At 40.3% G+C, this 22,247-nt stretch overlaps 1 protein-coding gene across 2 annotated transcripts in view; it reads left to right on the forward strand.

Moving 5' to 3' along the window:
• The first annotated feature begins 435 nt into the window (after positions 1-435).
• The window catches only part of phc2b (polyhomeotic homolog 2b (Drosophila)), a 37,845-nt gene continuing 16,033 nt past the window's right edge, over positions 436-22,247 (forward strand). The window contains exons 1-7 of one of the 2 annotated variants that reach the window (XM_067586580.1): positions 436-582; positions 11,705-12,032; positions 13,613-13,771; positions 13,914-13,991; positions 14,304-14,465; positions 15,457-15,591; positions 15,976-16,270. In XM_067586580.1, the coding sequence (XP_067442681.1) occupies positions 11,763-12,032; positions 13,613-13,771; positions 13,914-13,991; positions 14,304-14,465; positions 15,457-15,591; positions 15,976-16,270 (1,099 nt within the window). In that variant the 5' untranslated portion in view covers positions 436-582; positions 11,705-11,762. Of the gene's footprint in view, positions 583-6,619; positions 7,664-11,704; positions 12,033-13,612; positions 13,772-13,913; positions 13,992-14,303; positions 14,466-15,456; positions 15,592-15,975; positions 16,271-22,247 lie in introns of those variants that run through there. The other variant, XM_067586579.1, reaches the window with a different exon arrangement.

Consider the following 22,247-nt stretch of genomic DNA (forward strand, 5'->3'; position numbering starts at 1 on the left):
GAACCACTGTTTATGGTACCTACAGCACAAAGATAATACTAAATGGTAACCCTAGATTTGGGAAACTCTCTTCGACTCAAAAAAATATTGTCTCGCTGTTTTATGATGTGATAACGCTGTGGTTAAGGTCTGGTTCGGTTCAGGCACATACACCACTTGGTTAGGGTTAGGGAAGGATCATGTTTTAGGTTAAAAGGATCACTTGAAAGTTACAACTGCCTTACGAATATCGCGAGAGTTTCGCAAATCTAGGGTTACCATCTGGACAACCGAATCCAGTGCAAGGGTTAAAAATCCTTGTTGTTACCATGGCGATCAAGACAGCGGTCGCGGACTTGACAGGCGCGTGGAACAAGAGACAAGAGGGGGTGGGGTCTAATGTCATACTCTCTGCTGATTGGTCATATTTGCATCACGTTGCCAGTGTGGAATGCAAATGAAAAGATTTGTTCGACCCGCCCCTGCTCTGCTTTGCTGCTGCTGCTCTTTACAGCCACCATCCAGAAATGGTGTAGAATATCAGGAAAAACAGCGAGGGAGAGGGCCATAGAGAGGAGCGAGTCTACACGGCTTACGACAACGGTATGTGGACGACTAAATCGCCTCTTGGCACGGTGTGTCACGGTTGGCACGAGTGTCAGTCACCTTGTGTGTTGGAACGTGCGAGGTTAATCGGTCGCACTAGCTAACGTGTACTCAGGCCCCGAAAACAGCAGCAGGCAACAGCTCGTGTGCTAACGCTGGTGTTTGTTTAACGGCTAACTTTAGTCTGCAGAGCCTCATATAGGCCTAACTTAGTTGATGAAAACAGGAGTAGATTGACGAATAACAACCTAAGGGGCGTTAATGTTAGCAAATGTTGTAACGGAATTCATTACGCGCTATTATTTTGATTTTAGCTATGAATGAATATTAGCGTGTGAGCAAAACGTTTACAGGAACTGTTCTCACAAGCAATAACTTAACGTCTGTGCTTTTGGCTATAGCTGGTTTGCTAGTTTTTGCATTAACTCTGCACTTTTAAAGTGTTGGCTAAAGTTAGCCAGGTGTTTTCCTGAGGGACTTGGGTCCCATAGGTCATGACCTTTGACACAGAGGAGGAGTAATTTTGACAAGTGTTACGTTAGGTCATCACCAAGGATAGCTATAATCCTCTACTAGAACGGGAATAGTGTGCCCATGGCCTTACAGTGACCCATGTGTGGTCAAAAAATACTACAGCTATAGCAAGTCTGCCCTTCACTGTGTGCGTGTATGTGTGTTCAGACACAGTGCATGGTTGTGTGTCATTGACTGTAACGTTATACACTAGAGGTGCAAACAACGATTGTTTTCATTACTGATTGTACATTTTGTCTATAAAAAGTCATAAATTAGTGGAAAATGCCCTGTTATTATTTTCCAGAGCACAAGGTAACACATTCAGCATGCTTGTTTTGTCTATTCTATAGTCCAAAACCCAAAGATATTCAGTTTACTAACATAGATGTCATAGAAAAGTGGCAAATTCTCATATTTAAGAAGTATTTAAGAGCAGTTTTGCTTGAAAAAATACTTGGGAAAACCCCCCACTGAATTACCAAAATAGCCAATGTCGTGTCCTCTCAATTGACTAATTAATTAATTGACTAATCATTTCAGCACTACACTATGGCTTGCTCTAAACATCACTCTACATGTAAAGCTGCAGTCTAAGTCAAAACAGTCATCAGTTTCATCACAAAAATCCAAGCCAAATAAATACAGATAGAAATTGGAAAAAAAGAAGTGCAAATAAAATCAAGATTGATTGGGTTTCTTCAAATATTTGTACAAAACACGCTTGGATGCTAGATCAGTACATTTTAGAAGCTGTTTAAATAAGTGGCAAAGTAATGCAATGGACCAAAATGCACATTTGATCCAGACAAACCACTACAGCTGCAGGCTCAGTCACAAGAATTGTCGCTTTTCATTGCCTCGAATTGCTGGTGTCACTTGACAGGTCAGTGCAAGTTACCACAGCTTCCATCTCTGTTCTTTTTATGTTTTATTGAAAGATATTTCATCCTTCAAAAGGTCTGGTTGTTAATGAACAGAGTGAGTTGGCAGTTAACTCTCTTTGCAAGGGCCTTGGTTTGGAAGTTATTGTGTGCTTTTTTTTAATGTGCATTCACTAGAGTGAAATAGAGTAGCGGCGGTTCATGAAGTAATGCAAAATTACATGCTTTGTAGCACTTGAAACCAGTGAATGGTCGAATTGTACAGGGGTTGGACAACACCAAGAAATTTGGAGGTTTAGCTTGCACTGCTTTGCCACCATGTCCTATCCACTATTTATCTTCATTGGACAACATTAATATTCTTCTGATATGGTCACCCCTTAGTTTGATTTACCCGAGCTCCAGAGCATCTCTGTAATTGGTGCCTATGGTACACACCTCTCCTTGTATTATCTGCACTCTTAAGAGGGTCAGATCATGCTCAGTAATTTGCTTATTTCAAAACGAAAAAGCGGCTACAGGCTCAGAGGAGAAGCTCAGAGATTTTTCTCACGGCTACTGGGGTTAATTGTCGGGGGATGATTGCTTTACCCACTTAAAAGCATTGCATGCTGTTATTATGGAATAAAGTGACTCCTTTTTAAACCTTCGATCTCAGAGCCCAGGAGAATCGGCCAGAGACAATTACTTGCAAATGTATTCCTATTGCACACACCTGGTCTAATGCAGGAAGTTTATATTCAAATGACTTGTTCTGTGCTATTTATCTGAGTCTTACGAAAAGGCTGATTTGTTTATTTCACAAGAGTTGGAGCCACATTATTGTGTTTTGTTGTGACGTGATTTACATGTAAGATGGCCCTGATTCTCCATCATCTTATATCCATATTACATTCACTTGCCTCACAGGTTGTTTGGGGAGAGCAGACAGAGGCAGAGCTGTTGCTATGTGCTCTGATTTTTAAAATAATTCTCTGATCAGAGTCTGTGATCTAAACAGACCTGCTGCACTGACAGCAATCAGCTGAGTCCAGCTGATCAATACGGAACTTTAAACTAACTTCAGTGCAGTGTATTGAGTGTCCAGCCAGTGATTATCAAACTAACTTCAGCCTGCTATTTGACTGGCAGCGCTGTCTGCTTTCCACTGCTTGTGCAATGACTTTTTCCTTTTACATTCCCACCTGACTCTGACTGACTGCAGAGTTTTTTTGTTTCTTTTTTTATCACATTAAGATTCTTACGAGTATTATCTAATGTTTTGACATGACACACTGCTAATGATGAATTTGATCTTTTCAACAGCACTAATATTGTTTTTAACATACTAAGCAGTGACCAACCTTTTCTACCAGGATACCGCTATCAGAATGTGGCATTTTTGTCATAAAGATAACATTCATGCAAATGAATAGAGATCTCGTTATCAGGGGAAAAGAAATTGAGTGTTTGCATTTTTAACCTCATGAGATAACTCCTGTGCTATAAACATTTTTGGGGCCAATCATCTAGTTCATAGAAGGGTAGCAAAGAAATGCATCCTTGCGCATATAATAATTAAGTTTGCCAAGCTACTTAAAAGTTATGTGTCTCTTGTGACCCAGAGGCATTTCTGTTCTCCTTCGCATTAGTGGAACTTTTAATGACTGGCTTGTCCACTTGTGTCATTGATATAAATTTAAACTGCTTGTTTCCGATGAACGCAGTGAAGCACTACATTTCTCAGTGCTGCAGCTCATCTAATCTCACACCTGACCTATTTTTTTTTCCTCTTGGTGTGAAAAACGCCTGAGATTGGTGTCTCTGAGAGACTGCTTTGATAAAACAGTCTGGATTGATGCAAGTTGCTAATCTGCAAGCTTTGCAAGAACTATTTAACTGTGGTATTTATAGATCAGAGTGAGAATCTTTCATTTTTCTGTCAGTCTCCTGCCCTATCGCAGTGCTTTTCTGTTTGCTTCTCCTGTGTTTATTTTGGGAGTCATTAACAGTCCAGGCAATTTTTAGCATCTCTTGTTATTCTTGTGGCGAGATTTGCACATAACAGGCCGGGGCCTTACTAAATGAAGCCGAACAGAAAAAGACTGCAGTCCTCTGGGCAGCGTCAAGTGAAAGTGTTTTGTATCATCACAGCGTGAGACTACGTGTGCTGGAATGGCACACACAAGCTCGGCACACTTAACCTGGAAGGCAGCCAGAGTCTCTTTGTACTGGTCTACTCAGCTGCATAAGGCAAGGTCCATCTGAGTCAGATGGCTCAATTACGGCTACCCGACCAATCTGGCCTCGGGATCAGGGGGTATCTGTCTTACACACTCTAACAAAGGCATTGCCCTGCTTGCTCTGTTTGGACAAGACCCATCAACCATCATCAGCCTCAGGGGATGACCTCAGCATCACCAACGAGTCCTCCAAGGAGATGCTGCTTTATCGCGCAGGATGTGGATGCTGACTCGTACCGTTCAGATTCACAGCGCAGGCCCTTTCATCTATCAGAAAGTGGGTTATATGCATTGCTTTCTGCTAAGAAAAGATTTGGGAGTTGGATAATTATAATAATAATAATGATAATAATAACAATAACAGTCATTATTTATTTATTTATTCATTTATTTATTTGATTATGAATTATTAGTATTATTAATATTATTTTCATTATTAATCTGTAGATTTATTTTTAGTCTATAACATCTCAGAAACTGCAAAGAATGCCAATTACAATTTCCCAGAGTCAATGGTGATGTCGTCAAGTCTCTTGTTTTATCCAACAAACAGCCCAAAAGCCAAAGGTATTCAATTCACAGTACTGTCATCTAAAACGGAGGAAAGCAGCAAGTCTGTACAGAAGAAGAAGCTTCTATTGGAGCTGGAACCAGAATATTTGCCATTTTTCATTGATAAATGACAATTATTCAATTATGAAAATAGTTGTTGAATAATTCTCTGTTTATCAACTGATCAAATGAAAATTTATGGATTAATTGTTTCAGGTCTAGAATGAATCGAACCTAAGATCATACAAACATGTTGTCTTATTGTCGTTTTTTTTATGCTAATAAATTGTATTACAGAATAATTGCATACATTCCTTCAAGGACTTAATGGATCACCTCTTCTGCAATAAATAAACAATGACAAATCTGCTAGTTACACTATCTACATTTTGTAAAAAAAAAAAAATCAACTAGAGTAGAAACAATTAGTTAATTAATCTATTAAGAGATCGACAGACAATTAATCAGCAACTATTTTGAATATGGTCTCATTGTTTAAATCAGTTTTAAGCAAAAACTCCAAACATTACGTGGTTTATCATTTATCATCAGTTTATCATCAGATTATCATTTAGGATTTGCTGCTATTCTCTTTTTTTTTTTTTTTTTTTTTTTTTTTTTTAATATCATTGTAAATTAAATCTGTGAGTTTTGGACTATTGGTCAAACAAAACAAGACATTTGAAGACATCACCCTGGGCTCTGGGAACATTTTACAGACCAGATGATTAATCATCAATCAATCAATCAATCAAATAAATAATTGGCAGATGAATCGGAAGTTGCAGCTCTAATTTCAACCAGCTTGAATATTCTATCCATAGAAATTGATAAGAGATATTACGTCGGCCTTTAAAAAGAGAAAAATAACTGAAGGCAGAAAAAGACAGACAGACACATCTAATGAGTGTAGTCAGCCCCTTTAAAGGAAGAAATTATTTGCTGTCATAAAAGATTTTAATGTTTGACAAGTCAGTTAGGGTTATTTCCTGTACAGTTTATTCTGCAGCAGTTAATGTGTCAAGAGACTTTTGTTTCATTTCAAACTTCTTAAATGGATCCGTAATGAGTACGGAGTTGATGTATGTTTTCGAGCAAAGTTTTTAGTGCATTGGCTGGCAGTGTCTTTGATGTCGAACTCTAAAAGCAAAGCTCATATGGAGCCTAGATCATTTATTTTAATACCGCTCTCCCTCGAAGAGCTTGTTAGGCGTCAGCGTTCTCGAAATTGATAATGAGCTTGAATGCCCTTTGAACAAAAGGTGGGGTTTGTTTGTTTTTAAAGCCCCTTGCTGGAACACCCCTTACGCTTCACTTCACCGCGGCCGCGCTGTTTATTCTAGTATCTCATGACAGTTCAGGGTCTTTCAGATGTTGAAGTACATCATCAAGCAGCTCATAACAAACTGAATTACCCCATCACTGTCCTTTTCCTTCTTTTTTTTTTTGACCCCTTCTGCTGCACAGCTCCGTTAGCCTAGCGTGAGACCCCCAGGCTTGTGTTTCAGGCTGCACCGCCAGCTAATCTATATGCTAATGAGAAGATAATAATCAATGAGGTTTACGCATGGTTGGCCCCAATCAATACCACATTGCACCAGCAAACGACTCAAATGGCTGCATTTCATAGAAGCAGACATTTGTGTGGCGTGTTAATGTGGCAGGGCAGACCATAAGTATGCCATTATCCTCTGGTTTTATCTTCCCTATTTCACATAAATGAATACTGTTGTCATTAAAGTGAGGTTTGAATTAAACTGCAAAGCTATCCCATTTCACTTTTATGAGGGGATTGCAATTTTCTCCCCCTATTGTTTTGTATTTCATTTCCATGACTGCTATAAATAGGTGGTTTGTTTCTTTCCTGCTGTGAGTTGGCTGGCACGTCACTCATAGATTCTGATTTATATCATTAGTTAGCGCTTTAATGGCGCCGCTTCACCGGGATTAGGATAATTTTCGTAACAATTTAGGCCACCATTACCTCACATAACAGGCTGTTGCTAGGTTATATGCTTCTTCGATAGATGACAATTCCTTTCTTCTCCTCCTCGAGCTTCAGTGTCAGTGATGTCTCAAAATTGATGTTGATTACTGTCCTGCTAGTAAGATAATGGGTTAGATGCTCAGTCTGGCCATAAGTCACTGCTCCTGTCCTTAGCTGAATGTTATGATACAAAATTGGCCCACTCAGAGCTGCAGGTTATTTGTGGAAATGGCACTTCCTATAAATGGTTGAAAAGCTATCTTGTAGACCGGCAGTCTTCAAATTTGAGACACTGAAATGGAGCCTTCAGTTTCAGCCTTCTAGACCTAGACTCCACCTAGACTAAGCAAAATAGAAAATATGTAATTGCAGACCTGTCATTTTAATGAAATACCTCATTACTTTGGATTTGTCTTTTTAAAAAAAATTAATTTAGGTGATGATTACAGCTTACCTTATGTTGGAAGGTCTATGCATGCGCAAAAAAAAAAAAAAAATCAGCATTCAAGCAGCAGCAGAGGGGGAGGGGAGAGACAGAGTAAAATCATTACCATCATCTTCATTAGAGAGGATCCTGTTGTCCAATCAGCATGCTGCTCTGCACGGGGATTCCGTAGGCACCCCGTTGGCTGTCGCTAGGATACCACATAATCAGGAGGCAGGCCGCGGCCTGGTTGGTGGAGAGGGGTGTTGATGCTGGGACGACGAGCTAGCTGTGTGTTGGGGGTAGACAAGAGGGGCTGGGGGGTTTTGATATAGTACAGGAACACGCTCGCACACGCTCACTCATTCACTCACTCACCCAACCAGCCAGCCACTCAGTTTGGCAGACAAAGAGGAGCAACATCCTGCAGGAGGACAGCACGCTCCCAGGGGATGGGGCATCATACCCCTGCATCGCGTTGGGGGGGCCGGAGGAGGTAGGAGCACCAGGGTTAGGGGGCTTTGTCTCAGCAGCAGAGTACCCCTCCACACATACACAAACACACAAGCTTAAATTTCTCTGTGGATCTTCTGGCTATTAAAGCCATTATCACACATCAATCGATTTGTGCAGCTGACAAATGCGTTCTTGTGGTATTTTTTAAATGTGGGTCAGGATAGTTTTCCTACACATGGACTGAAGGATGGACACTGATGGAGGCTCCTGCACTTCCCTGACTGTGATCTAAGCGCTGTAGAGACAGACAGTCTGTCTGACAGTCTCTTAACGGCTCTCATCTTCCTGCAGGCTATGCATATCCTCTAGACACAAATCTGACAGTCAGTTTTTGTGGTCTTGTAATGCCAGCATGAGTAGATCAGTTTGTCCTCTTGAGAGGGTTGCAAACAGCTGAAATTGTGTTGTTATGATTTTTGACTGGCTCTTTGCAGTGTATTACAGGCTGCCGGGGCTGCTTTGATGTGCTCTCAAACACATTGGCTTTACCACTTGTCATGGGTACCAGGTTTTTCCCTCAACTCAACGCACGATCGTAGTTGCAGATGTATAAGTGGGATTCAGGATTGGAGCGGGGGGGGGGTGTTTTCTATCGCACCCCTTCACTGATGGATGGGTGACTCCTCTCAGAAAGACAGGGGCCAAAGGCATCATTACCAGAGGGGATTCCCTTCCCTCCCCTCTCCACACACACGAGGAAGCAATGGAAAGCAGGCTCTGGGATGTAGGCTAATGACTGCATACAGGCCAGCAGACAGGCTTTGGCAATGCTGGTGCTTTGTTTACAACCAGAAAGCCACTTTGTCTGACTGGATTTCAGCTTTTTCAAAGGCGTGAATATATATATTTAAATTCACAAGAGACACTGCTGAATGCTAACTCATGGTTCCTTTGTTTTGACCAATTTTATCATTTACATTTGTTTTTATATTTTTTACATTGTGATTTTGTCTAGGTTTGCTATCTATGTTTAGTTTTAATTCTCAGATTTAATGCAACGCACCATTAGATTCATGCTCCGATGCTTTTAAGTTTGGTCTGTTTTGTATGTTCAAAAATGTTTAATTGAAACAAGTATATATATGCGCCAACTGCCTAGCAGGAGTGTTTTCTGTCATTGTTATAAATCTGAAGTTGTCATGTAAAGCACAAACAGTTCTGCAAACACAAGTCACACTCAAATTCCAGTCTTTTCCTGGTTTAGTGATTGTTTACTGAAATGTCTTGGGACTGTATTTAGGGCTGTTCTGCTTTAACCTTAATCCTCCTGACTGGGGTAACCGCAGACCTCAGAGATATACTTTTTATCATATCTCACAGGTGCTTTATTCTATAATTCCAGTTTTCATGACTTTGTCAATCAATTTGTTCCTAATGACTTCATATCATTGTTTTCTGTGCTTTTTAAAAATACCAGTGTATTGGAGTCCTGGGGGACCCCAGTCCAATGCAGCCAATTCCACCTATGCAGTTTTAATAGATGGAACTATTTATTGAGTTCATGTTTGCAATGAGTCCTAATTTAAAATATCACACACTATCGGGGGGGTAGGGGCATTTTGAAGGCGAAGTGGGAAGATTGTACTTGGGATTAAAGCTTCAAATTGTATTAATTGCATAACTAATAATGTTTTGAGAAGAAATAAGTTAACATTTTGATATAACAGTAGTTTATTCTTGGATTCCTCAGGGATCCCGGTCAGTAGTCCTTGTATGTTAAATATGTTGGTGGGATGAAGGTTAAAGGAATAGCATATGGTTTATTAAGATTGCAGTTTGTTCTGAGTCTGCTTTGTAGCATAAGTGGGCTATAGAGCTGGCCCCTAATCCGCTCAAACGAATAATGAGGAGGAGGAGGAGGAGGAGGAGGAGGAGGAGGAGGAGGAGGAGGAGGAAATAGCTTAAGAATTGCGGCATGGCGGCAGCATTGCTCCTTATTTAATTACTTCCATCACACCCTCTTCCCACTCTGACCCATTTAAAATCCTCAACCTGTTCACTCAACCTTCACCCCCTTTCCCCCCCCGTTCTCACTTGCTCTCTTCCCGTTCCAGCTTTCCACCCTATAACTTAATGCGCACACCTCTAACCTCAAGGCTAAAAATTCCATCCTCCCCATTTTGGCCTCTCTTTTCAGCTCCGTTACATCAGCTGTCATGCTGTTTGAATCCCCCACCACACACACACACACACTCACACTCAGCAGTCCCCTCCTCGACAACACCGGCATCTCAAGTTCTTAATGACTTCGGATTCTCGTCTTGTTGTATTAGAGCTCAGCTTCATCAAAGACTTCTGAACTTTCCTCTTATCCTTTTTTAACAAAACATAATCTTTACCAAAGAAGGAACCTTTCTCTCCTCCCATGCTCTCCCGTGTCTTATCACCTGTCATGCTGAGGCCTCCTCCATCTCATCCGCCTGGACACCTCTGAACCTTTTCCTCCTGTGCTAATGGATAGCAGAGCACCAGGGGACCAACCTTTAAAAAGGCTTTTATGGAAGGGGCTTAAATCGTTCGTTCCTTTCTCCCTTGTGTACATGACTCTCAAGGAGAAATTCTTTCAGAGGTCCGAGATACTGTATGTCAGAGTCACAAAAAAGTACAAAAAAAGGATTCATACACTCAAATCATTCAGATTGTTTCTTTTATTCAATGTCAAAATTTAGCACATTGGGAAAAAATGCACAGACGTTTAGGCTAGGCCTCCTTCCGTATGTCATGAATGTGGTTTTGACATAGTAGGAAGGATATTGGACTCTAATCAGAGGAGTTTGAGCAATAATTAGGTCTATTGGTATATTAAAGTGGATGATGTGGTGTTTGGCTCATGGTTTGAGCTGTTTGGATGGGAACGGAACAGCCACTGCTCCCCTCCCAATTAACTTTCGCTGAATGAGTGTGTTGTTGTTTATGTGAACTGCTCCAGTGTTTAGGATGTAATTTAGGGTGGCCACTAATGTCAGCCAGCTACCCGTCCTTTTTTTATACTAAATTCAGTGGATTTCATGAGCTTTTGTGTGTGTGTTTCTACCCAGCCTTAATCTGCTCTGAAGTCAGACGGGTTGTGTTGTGTTCGAAAAAGTGAGTTCGTCTGTAATCAGAAGAACGGTGCAGGGACAGTTAAGCTTTGAACAGGCTTCCTAAATTTAGATTCAGTATTTCTGTTATGAATTTTGTGCCTGAAAACAGACTTCAAAAGAATCATTAATTTCCCAGATGATGCTCATGTCCTGCTGCAGATTTGCGTAATGCGGAACTTTATTTGCAACCAATGTGGCCGTCTGCAGTCATATGGTATTACTCTGGGCATAATAAAGGTGTGATTTGAGCATGATAAATAGACTCATTCTGGTAGACAATATTCTGAAGAGTAAGGCTGAATTCCTATTCAGCTCAGTTTATAAATGCATAAATACACAGTGATCAAATCGTGCTTTCAAAAACACAAGAAGAGCATCAGATCGCTATTTTAGAACAGAAAGGACAATGACATACTGTAAAAATGACCCAACAACAACAAAAAGCAAGCAGTAATTTCTTTGTGTGTGTCTATGATAGTGATTACTTGATGAAAGAATAATCACCGTCATATATTATTCCCTATATTCATTCTGCAGCTGTGGTGTGCTGCTGCAGAATGAATATAGTGGAAGCACTGCAGGTTATGAAGGACTTTGCATTTGCTTATTCAAAGTGCAGCATTAGATTGAAATGATCAAATGTTTTATCTCTGACATGCTCATACTCATTTTCCCTCCCCCATGATTCCTTTATCAGATCGTATGCGTTTCTTCCTTGACATTTTATATGGGTTACTAGTCTCGCTTTCCCTTGAAGTTGACCGTTCATCTTTCGTCATATACAAACTGTGAGTTCAGTTTCTGCTACTGAATTCGGTCGTTTCCTCGTCAGTTGTGTTTTCTAAACTAGATAAAATATTTTAATTTCTTGGGTTTTGCCTCAAAGATGTTTTGTTGGTTGACATTTTCTCATGTGCTCTCCTTTTTCTGTCTTCCAGGCACAGGAGAGCCATTCAGAAAAGCCGGGGGTCAAAGGTGAGAAGAGCAGAGGGCACCATGAGTGAGCCGGGGGGCCCTGCCTCCACGGCCAGCAATACTGGGACCAGCACCTCCTCCACCACCACCAGCGCCTCCAGCACCACAGCTGCCAGCAGCAGTAGTACTTCAAACACTACTACTACTACTACTCCTGCTACTACTTCTACTAGTAGTAGCAGCAGTAGTATTAACACTAGTAGTAGTTCCAGTAGTAGTACTACAACAGGAAGACAGGCAGTGCCTCAGATATCTGTTTACAGTGGGATACCTGATCGACAAACTGTGCAGGTAAGTCCCTTTCTGTGTGATTAAAATTGCTGAGTTGCGGTAATGTGTGTGACATGCGCTGACATGTTCAGATGCCCACAAACCTACTAAGTTGGTAAAATATAAATGCACTTAAGTTCAGCCTACATTCCTCTGCTCTACTGCCCTCTGTTGGTGAACATGAAGCCACATACAGGCCTTAGATGTACTCTGGAAATTATGTTTGATCCATTTTTTTTTTTTAACAGAAGTAAAGGAATGAAATAAGAGGCATTTGTGTTCTTTATAAATCTACCGGTCCACTGATAAAGGAAACTCAAATAAATTTCACAGGATCTGTCCAAGATGAAGGAAGGAATGCTTTCTGTGCTTTAGTGTTCTTGACCCTCTGACCCCAGGATTAGCCTCTACACAGGCTTACCCTCTCCCTGAATAAGGTCCACTCAGATTTTAGTGCTGATGCTTTGACAGCAGGGTTTTTGTCTATTCAGCCCTCCTTTTCTTGTACTCAATCTGCTGACATTTAAAAGACAAACACTATTGTCACCAAGCAGCCTTCTGAGCAGAAAGGACTGTTGGTCATTTATGGTCAGCGAGAGTTGAATGAAAGTATGCTTCGCATCTCTGCTAATTTTACCCTCATTCCAAGAGGTGTGGGTCCGGATGCTTCTGTGACACCGTGGACCCCAGGTCAACATCCTCTCTGGTTACTTGGCAACCAGGCAGGGGGGCGCTTTCAGAGGTGAAGAATGAGGAGAGTTATTTTCAATGGCAGAGGTTTAGCTCTGTCATAATTAGGTCATGGAATTGTTGAGACTTTTCTTGCTGACAGTGATTTAGACACTTGGTTTATTCATCTCTGTCTGCTTGAAGTGATCAAAACTTTTAGACATTTTCAAACACTGTTGATGAGTGACGTGTATCCTTCTTTCTCAAATGATTTCCAGATACACAGCCCACAGTTACAAAAATGATACAGATACATTTGTGGTGATACAATTTGCTGCATTTCAAATTCAATTAAATTCAGCCATGGTTGGGAAATGGTTGTTACTTTTTAATGAGAACAAATGAGACTAAAATGAATTACCTTTGTATTTCAGATGCATCAGAAATGTCCATCTGCCACATAAACACTAGTAAACACAGGCCATGATACGCTGGATAACATTTTTGCCAGTCCCAAAGGAGGATGAATTGTCACTAAAATGCTGCTGACTGGGTGGTGTCAGTGTCATCCTCAGTCATTTTCAGTAAATAAATCCGCACATGGCTTCAATAACTAGGATTAGTTTGGGCCAACTGGAATTAACATTAACATATTTGCTAATGCTAGAGCTCCTCTGACTTTACTTTCAGAGGACACATCACCCTCTAATATGAGTAGTGAGGTTTGATGAATACATTTTTCTCTCCTAATTTTCATGCAGAATTTGGGCCTGATTTATGGCTGTGTAAAAATATAGCCAAATCTCTATCTTTAATTAATCTTTACACACGAGTCATCTAAATTTAATGTATGAACACTCTTGGGGCGCACTGGAAGCCTAGGATTACATTTCTCAACCACCTCTGTTTTTTTTTTCTGTTCTTATTTGCAGGTATTCCAGCAAGCGTTACATAGACAGCCTAACACAGCGGCACAGTACCTGCAGCAGATGTACGCTGCTCAGCAGCAGCATCTGATGTTACAAACTGCTGCCCTCCAGCAGCACAACCTCAGCACCGCTCAGCTTCAGAGCCTGGCTGCTGTACAGCAGGTCAGCCCACAGTCATCACACCAAAGAATCATTCTCACAGTGTACAGATGATTACTAATGCTGTTATTGTTGACCTGCTGCAAGACATGTTTCAGGAAATTGTACATTTCTCATGTCTCGCCTCTCTCCTGCCTTGTGATAGGCCAGTATCGCAGCTGGTCGGCAAAGCTCTTCACAGAATGGCACTTCATCTCAGCAAACTGGATCCACTCAGGCTACAGTAAGTGCAGTTTTGAATGTCAGGCCTGACTCCTAAAAGCCTCTTGAAGTTTAAGTTATCTTTATCCATTAGATTAACATGGAACTACATCGATTTCAGCACTAAGATGCTTTGCTCTTATGCACTCTGCTCCTTTTACATTTGAAGAGACTGAAATGCCTTTTTGTAAAATATTCTGTAATAATGTTTTCCTTAACAAATTTGTGGTTTTCTATATTTGGCATGTATTGTTTAGAAGAAATTAGTGTAGAGATATCAGGAGTGGAAGAGCAAGCGTATAACCTAATTATCCTGTTCATCTTCTCCCCGTAGATCAATCTGACCACCTCCCCAGCAGCAGCTCAGCTGATCAGCCGGGCTCAGAGCATTAGTTCCACCCCCACCAGTATTTCCCAGCAGGCTGTTCTTCTGGGCAGCCCATCTAGCCCCACTCTCACGGCCAGCCAGGCACAGATGTACCTGCGCGCACAGATGGTGAGACTGCAGTCACAAGGAGCACAGCCACTGGCACATTTACATGAGCGTGCATATATGCATAAACACAAGCACACACACGTACTGCTTGAATAAATAACATGCTCGAGCACAGATTTTTTTTTTCCCTCCTAGAACAGTGATTCTCAAAGTGGGGTCTGGGGACCCTCAGGAATCCTTGAGGGGGTTCTATAGGGTCCCACGTAAAAAGGGGAATAATTTAATTTCACTATAATTCCATCCATATGTAACACAGTGACAGAATGTATGACTATTTTGGTCACGGGTTTCATACACTTTCTGTAATAAACCATTTAAAAGCAAAAATCTTATCAGATGGGGGACCCTGAAACAAAATCTTATCAAAGGGGGGTCAGTTTAAGGATTCTTGATGTGAAAAAATTTGAGAACCACCTTTCAGGCTTAAGTGTGTATTTTGGACTTGGTGTGTGTGTGTTATGTGTGCATGCTCACTCTGCCATAGTAAATATTGTGCTTTATTCTCATCTCGACACCAGAGTAGGTGGTCAGGATGACTATGCTCAGAAAACATTTTCAGAGGTCAGAGGTTATTCTTTCCACTGTGGTTTAGGGTCCAGTTGTTTTTAACCTGAGTCGCTGAAGAAATCATAAAGTCATTTTTGTTGCCCATACTCATTGGTGTGCTATTTTGGTACAGCTGGTTGTGGGTAACTTGTTGGTTCCAATTTGACGTCAGTTGTGCAGCTGGCACACAGACTGTTCCTGCCACCTCATTATGACAAATAACACAACATGATCAGATGTGTGTGATGACAGATAGCAAAACATGTTTGTCACATATTTAGATTGTCACAGCCTTTGTTTCTGGTATAGTCTCCTGCTGTTAAATTAGTTCATATGATTTGTATGAACTCTTACACAGAAATATGAGGAGAAATACAATCTAAGAGGCATTGTCGTCTTCATTCACGTCTCATTTTTTATTTTTTGTGTGTGTGATGCTCTCTAGGCCCAGCAGAGTAACCTGGTACAAGTGGCCAGAAGCCTGGGAAGAGCCGTTCCTCTGTCCCCACAGCTCATCTTCACTCCGACAGCTACGGTTACGGCTGTCCAGTCAGAGAGCTCCACGCAGGCCTCCTCACAGGTAGGTTCCATGTTCCAAAATTCAGATTACAAAAAAAAATTACAATTTATTATCAACGTCTTGCACCGAATCCATCAGTCAAGTGCGAATTCAAATGTGGAAGTAAGCATAACATTTGGAGATTTAGAGAAAGTTGCTGCAGTCACTGGAAATATTGCTACAGAGGATGTGAAATGGTAATGGAAATGTTTTTCACACATTTAGCAGATAAACAATGAATGAAATTGTACCTACTGCTGTGATATTAACAATAAAATCTTTATATAATTTTTTTTTTTTTTTTTGCAATAATCACAGTTCTGACAAACTAATAAAATCTGCTCCTTTAATTCACTTCTTTGCATCTGTTTGTGTTAATAATCATAATCATTCTCTCTCTCCAAGAATCAGGTACAGAATCTGGCCATCCGTGGCCAGCAGGGGGCGACCACGTCCTCCTCTCAGACTCAGACTCTGCAGGCTCTGAGCCTGAAGCAGAGCCCTGTGCCCATCCAGCCTGCCTCACTGATCAAGAATCCCAGTCAGGGGACCCAAGCCTCTGCGGGAGGGAAGGCCAGCTCCTCCGACAGCTCCTCTGAAGTAGGGAAGAAGGGGGACAGCGCAGCAGTCACAGAAGTCCGAGCTATTAACATGAGCCGCAGTGTTACAGCTGTCAGTGCCCAGCCTCTGATTGCTCCAGGTAAGTGAATTATGCAGCCTGAAAGCCTGAAAACGTAAAATAATATGTTAAAATCTGAATGTTTGCTGGTCTCTTATCCATGAAGCTGATTGTGACAGTGCCTACATTAGACCAGACCAAGTCTGCCTCAAAAAGGCATTTAGTGTTTGGTCTAAGTAGTGAAAATAATGGATATTAGTAATATTTTTTCAAGCACAAATGACAAACATTCCCTAGTTCCTAGTTGTGTAGATTTTCTGCTTTTCTCTATCTTGTGTGATGTGAACAAAAAATTGTATTTTTAACTTTTGGTCGGACAAAACAAGCAATTAGAAAACATCACTTAGTCTTTCAGGAAAATGTAATGGGCATTTTTTACCAATTTTGAATTGTGAAAATGATCGGTGCATTAATCAATAATGAAAATGATTGTCAGTTGCAGCCCTACTGGGTATCAAACCTAAATACGCTGATCAATATGCTGATCCCCACAACCAAATTCCTCATGGAGATTCTGAGACTTGCTTTTCATCGCTCATATATTTTATTGCCTAGTTGGTCAACCAGAAGATTCTCCAAATCTAACAAACAAGCTTTAGTCAAACGAGGACCTCAAAATTTCTCCTAGATCAGCCCCAGTTTTAATACAAGATATCCAGTCCGCACATCTTTTGAAGTACTTTTATCCTCTAGAGTCCACTCTGGTTACAGAGCAAATAGTGTGTATATTAAATGTAAACAATCCACTTTTTTTATGCATGGTTTGTGTTATTTTTATACAGACACTGTAATTCAATGGGAAGTTTGTTTTCATTTTTGCGGGCAGTTAAATTAAGCTGCCAAATTGTCGAACAGCTGCTGCATGCCTCTTTTTTCTTTTTTTTTTGGTAACAGATGTACAGTACATTTAAAACTTTAAAATAGACTTGGCTTCAGGCAGCTGTCATATAGAAAATATGCTCTTGTGCTTATAGTTAGATTAGATGAGAAAAGACTTTTTTTTACACTTGAGCTTTTAATAGCTTTCTCTCTGCTGTTAATGTGACATGTCAGGACCTGCATCACAAACCCATTCACTCACTATAGGGGTGAAACCAGCCATAAAGACAGAGTGTTACGTTGTGTCTGGAACAGTCGAGCTGCTTTGTGAACTAGAAGCTGTGAAAGGCACGCTGCCATGCAAGAGGCTTTTTAAACCACTTACTGTGTAATTGAAAGTCAAAAGTATTTTTTTTTTTTTTTTTTCTTTTTAGTGTGAGTTAAGAGTGTGAATCTTTGGGAATCTCATGAATCGATTCGATTCAGATTCTTGGTGTCTGATTCGACTCAGAATCAAACCAACTCTCGATTGAATGAATAGAAAAGGGGGACACTATTTTCAGTCTCTTGCTTCAGTATACTGTGTGCCAAACCATTCACCAGTGTTCTTAGTCCACTGAAATACAATATGAAACATAGCTGGCACTTAAGATAAAAAGTTAACTGCATTAATTGATGAATTAATTCATTCAAAACATCGTACAGTCTCCTTCCTGTATGAGAATAACAAAATGAGGGGGAGGTGGAGTGCTCCACTGTGTTACTGCCGTGGAGAGCAGTCTCTCTGCTGCACGGTTAGCTCCAGGGACGCTGAGTGAGCGCAGGGTTTTTGAGGTGAAACAGACTGTGCACCGAGTTATTTTCTTCACCTCAGAGTTGGTTTAAGTTGTTTTAATGCTGCAGTGTGTGTTGGTCAGCCGGTCAGTTTGTCACTGCTGGAATTTGCTGCTCCGCTAACATGACTAAAATATACTTCACATTCGTCTCGCAAGGGTAATTATTTAGCCATTAAATGCTTGACTTATTTTGAAGGTGAACTATAAGATGAACTGTAGCGTGTGTGTGCTGTAGACTGTCAGGTGCTGCGCTGCCCTTCACATTTCAGTTCTGCATATTTCTTCCCATCAACAACATGTTATTAACTAACATTTAGAAAATCAATTTTTGATATTGGTGAATCAATTCAGAATTGTAGGAGATAAGAATTAAGATTCTTTCGTGAATCCTTTTTTTTTTCCCCACCCACCTCTAGTGTGAATGGTTGTGAATATGCCAGCAGTGCAAGTCCAGTTTGTTTGCAAAATAAACCCCTTGAGATGCATCATCTAATTTTCAAGAAAACCCTGATAAGACATCAAAATTCACAATATAATTTACTGTGTGGATGATAAAGTAAAGTAAGGACCTTTTTAAATGTGTATTGGTTTACATTTGCTGTGTAACTGCGTACTAGTGAGTGTACATGACTGTAGACCTTATTGTACATACACTGCTGTACACTGTGTTAATGCATGGTGTTGTTTTTGTGTGCCTATTCAGACTGGAGTGTATGTTTTGTGGTGTGTGTGTGTTTGTGTATCTGGGAGGGGGGGGGGTAGGGATTATTTGAGCGTGTCAGTGCACCACTGTGTTTTTCTTTGTTGCAGTAATGGATTCACATAAAATGAGAGGGAGGATGGAAGCTGAAAATCTGGCAGCACGCTGTCTGAAAAAATTAACATTGGTTGCCATAGCAGCAGGCCATGAGGGACAGGTGTGCACATGAGATGCTGGGGAGTTAATACGCTGTGGATCAAGAGGAGGAGAGGCTGTGTAGAAAGCTGATGGGATTCAGATTAGGATAAAAGCTTGGTTGACCCTGACTGGGTCATTATGCACTTTGACTTTTAATCTTAAATCAGAGAAAACCTTTTCTACTGATATGACACTGTCTTTTGTAAATCGTACATTTACACTACTTTCATAAATTATTAGTTTCCTGTTGCAGTGGTTGATAGAATGGACAAATCAAATGAAAGGAAAATTTCAACCTGATGTATTTCCCATAAATGTGGCCATTGTGGCTCTATGGGTCATGCTAACTTTGTACTCCCAAACTCTGTAATAGAGATTCGGGGAAACGAGGGCTCGTGCAAAACAACATATATCGGGGCAAGCTGTGCTAGCCTCGTAAAGGTTTCCAAATAAACCTGATTTTCCACATGAATCATTTCAAATGCTTATCTCTTGCTGACTAACCTATCATTGTTTTGTCCTCATTTCCCTTAAATCTTGGTGATGGTAAGTGCAAAAGTTGGCATGACACATTCAGTGAACAATGGCCACAGTCATGGGAAATTCGTCAGGTTGAAATAAACCGGAAATCTCCTTTAAGATATCAGACATTAGAGATTTTGTTGGTGGCTGGTATTTTCACATTTTGCATGTAACCTTAGCTTGAAAGAGAAGACTGTAGATGTAACCAGATTCTGTGTCTTCCAAGCATTTTTAGGGACCGAGCCCAAAAGGTAGGGGACTACTGTAAAACAGTAGTTCTCACCTAAGGGCAAGGACCCTATTGTTTTTTGTGCGTTTGTTTCTTTCTTTCTTTCTTTATTATTATGCCACTTAAACCCTAAATTCGACCCCCTAAACATGCTCAAAAACTCACCAAATTTGGCATGCACATCAGGTCTGGTGAAAAATTTGATAAAATGTAAAAAATTAACCCCTAAAGTGCCAAAATGTGCTCTCTAGCGCCACCCATGTAACTAAAATTGCCGCCACAACCTGTAGGAATGTCATAGAGAGATCAAACCAAAACTCAATTATTCGTCTAATCAAGACCTACAAACCATATGCTGACATCCCTGACCTAAATCCAACAGGAAGTCTGCAATCTCAATTTCAAAATAAGACTTTGACCCAATTTTGGACCCTGAACAAACGCTATCTCCTCCGTGGACGTTAATGGTATCAGCTTCAAACTTTAATACATGACTTATGACACTGTGCTGAAAAAAAGAATGTTAAAAACTTTGTAATAACTTGAATGGTTTAGATATTATAAGCCCTGAAAGTTGTAGTGCCACATCACCCTTACAATGTAAACCAATGGGGAGGCAATCTATGGGCATGGACTTTGTGTCAAACAGATGCTTCTGACGTCTAAACTGTAAGTCTGACCACTTTCAAACCTGTATCAATGGATTCACAACGAAATTTCCTACTAAAATACGATTTTTAATATTAGATTTGGCCAAAGTAATGGGATTTATGAGGATATTTCACAAAAAGTGTACTCTCACTCTCCAACTGCTCCTGGTGATGTCACTCCCTCAGTGCTGTGAAACTTTCTGCAATACACACTTATTATAAAATAACAGGAGGAGCAAGAAAAGACGTTAAAACTCACACTCTAATATCTCAAAAACAATAAAAGATAGAAAACACATGTGAATTCAAGATTTGTAGGTCAAAGTCTCTTGATTCATTTCAAGTTCAAATGAAGTCTGTATCTAAAACTATGTGGAAGCAGTAAATGATCAAAAAGGTGTGGGTTCGCTCACACTCTCCATTCAAATATATGAGTATTTTTCTGTGTCCAGCTGCAGTTACTCATTGTCTCTACACACCTGACAGTACACATTTCAATCAAACTTTCAAATAGAAAGAAATATCCCTCATTTTTAAAAAGCAAAATGATCCGATCCCGAAGGGTCAGAGTGCGAGGTCCCGACCAATGCAGCTTGCAGCTTTAATTACTGTTGTTTCTTGTAATATGTAGTAAATTACACATTACTTGTTACAATGATTCGAATAAGTCTATTGCTCTAATTTAGTAACAGTTCTTCACCACTATATACTATTTTACAGTGCTATATTTGCCCTCCATCTGAAATTGATTGTGCTGAACTCACATTCATTGGATAAATAAACAATAAATAGGCCTACTTTCCTAGCATAACTAGGGTAAATAATGACATTCTTTTTTATTTCAATTCTTTCTTTTTGAGACTATGGGCCCTATTTTAATGATCTAAAGCGCATGATCTGAAGCGCATGGCGCAAGTGCATTTAGGGTGTGTCCAAATCCACTTCTGCTATTTTAACGGCTGAAAAATTGTCGATGCACCAGGCGCATGGTTCAAAGGGGTTGTCCATAGTCCCCTAATTAATCATGGGTGTGTTTTCAGCGTAACACGCAATAAACCGATCAGAGTGTCGTCTCCCATTCCCTTTAAGAGCCAGGTGCACTTGCACCTTGGTGGGTTGCTATTATGATGGCTCATTTGCCAAATAGTAAGAAGGAGCGCTTCTCTGCAGAGGAAACGGATCTGCTTGTGCGCAAAGTGAAAGCACATGAACCATAACTAGCACACTGGCCCCTGCTGCTCCTGGACCCTCCCGTGGCCAGCCCCAGACCACCAGTTCAAGGTCCTGTTCATTAATTTGTTGAAAATTTATTTTCATTAGGTTTATGAAAAGGTTAATTTGTTTAATTACAGCTTTGGTTTCTTTAAAATCGTTTTGTTCAGTAATGGAGTAACAGGTCAAATCAGCGGGGTTTTAATTGCTGAAATTATGGACACCTGATCACTGTACTCTCAAAAATGTTAAAGAATATTTTTAAAATATTGTTCAAAAATTAAATCATTAATTTTAATCATGTAAAGAATCATCAACACAGTTATCAGGACTTGATCAGCTCTCCAAGGTGCTGATCCTGCTGCTGGCAGCAGCTAGAAGCTGTGCAGATTTATTTCCTTCTTTAGTTTAATAATTGTTTTCACCTCATTTATTTCCCCATGTGTTCCTCATGTCATCATGTACTGATGCAGCAGGAAAGTCGATCTGTGTCTGATCCTACGTTGCCCGTCTGTTTAAATACCAACATGTTTTGCCAGGATTTGGTCAAATAACTAGACTATTTAATCTGTCATTACTGAGATTAGTTAATTCTGATAAATATTATGACTCAGCTTTATGACATGTATTTTTTAAAATATATTAATATACACAATAATAATCTTTCACATTGTAATCCTTTCATTTGTAATCTTTTGCATGTCTGTGCGCTGCTGCGCTCCTGTGTGTGTAACAAGCAGAGTGTATGTTGTGCACCGGCCTGTGTAGGCGCATATTACTATAATGATAATGTGCCCTTAAAATAACAGTGAAACACTGCGTCATTGACTTC

This window comes from Thunnus thynnus, chromosome 4, assembly GCF_963924715.1.
Source record: "Thunnus thynnus chromosome 4, fThuThy2.1, whole genome shotgun sequence".
NCBI classification, from domain to species: domain Eukaryota; kingdom Metazoa; phylum Chordata; class Actinopteri; order Scombriformes; family Scombridae; genus Thunnus; species Thunnus thynnus.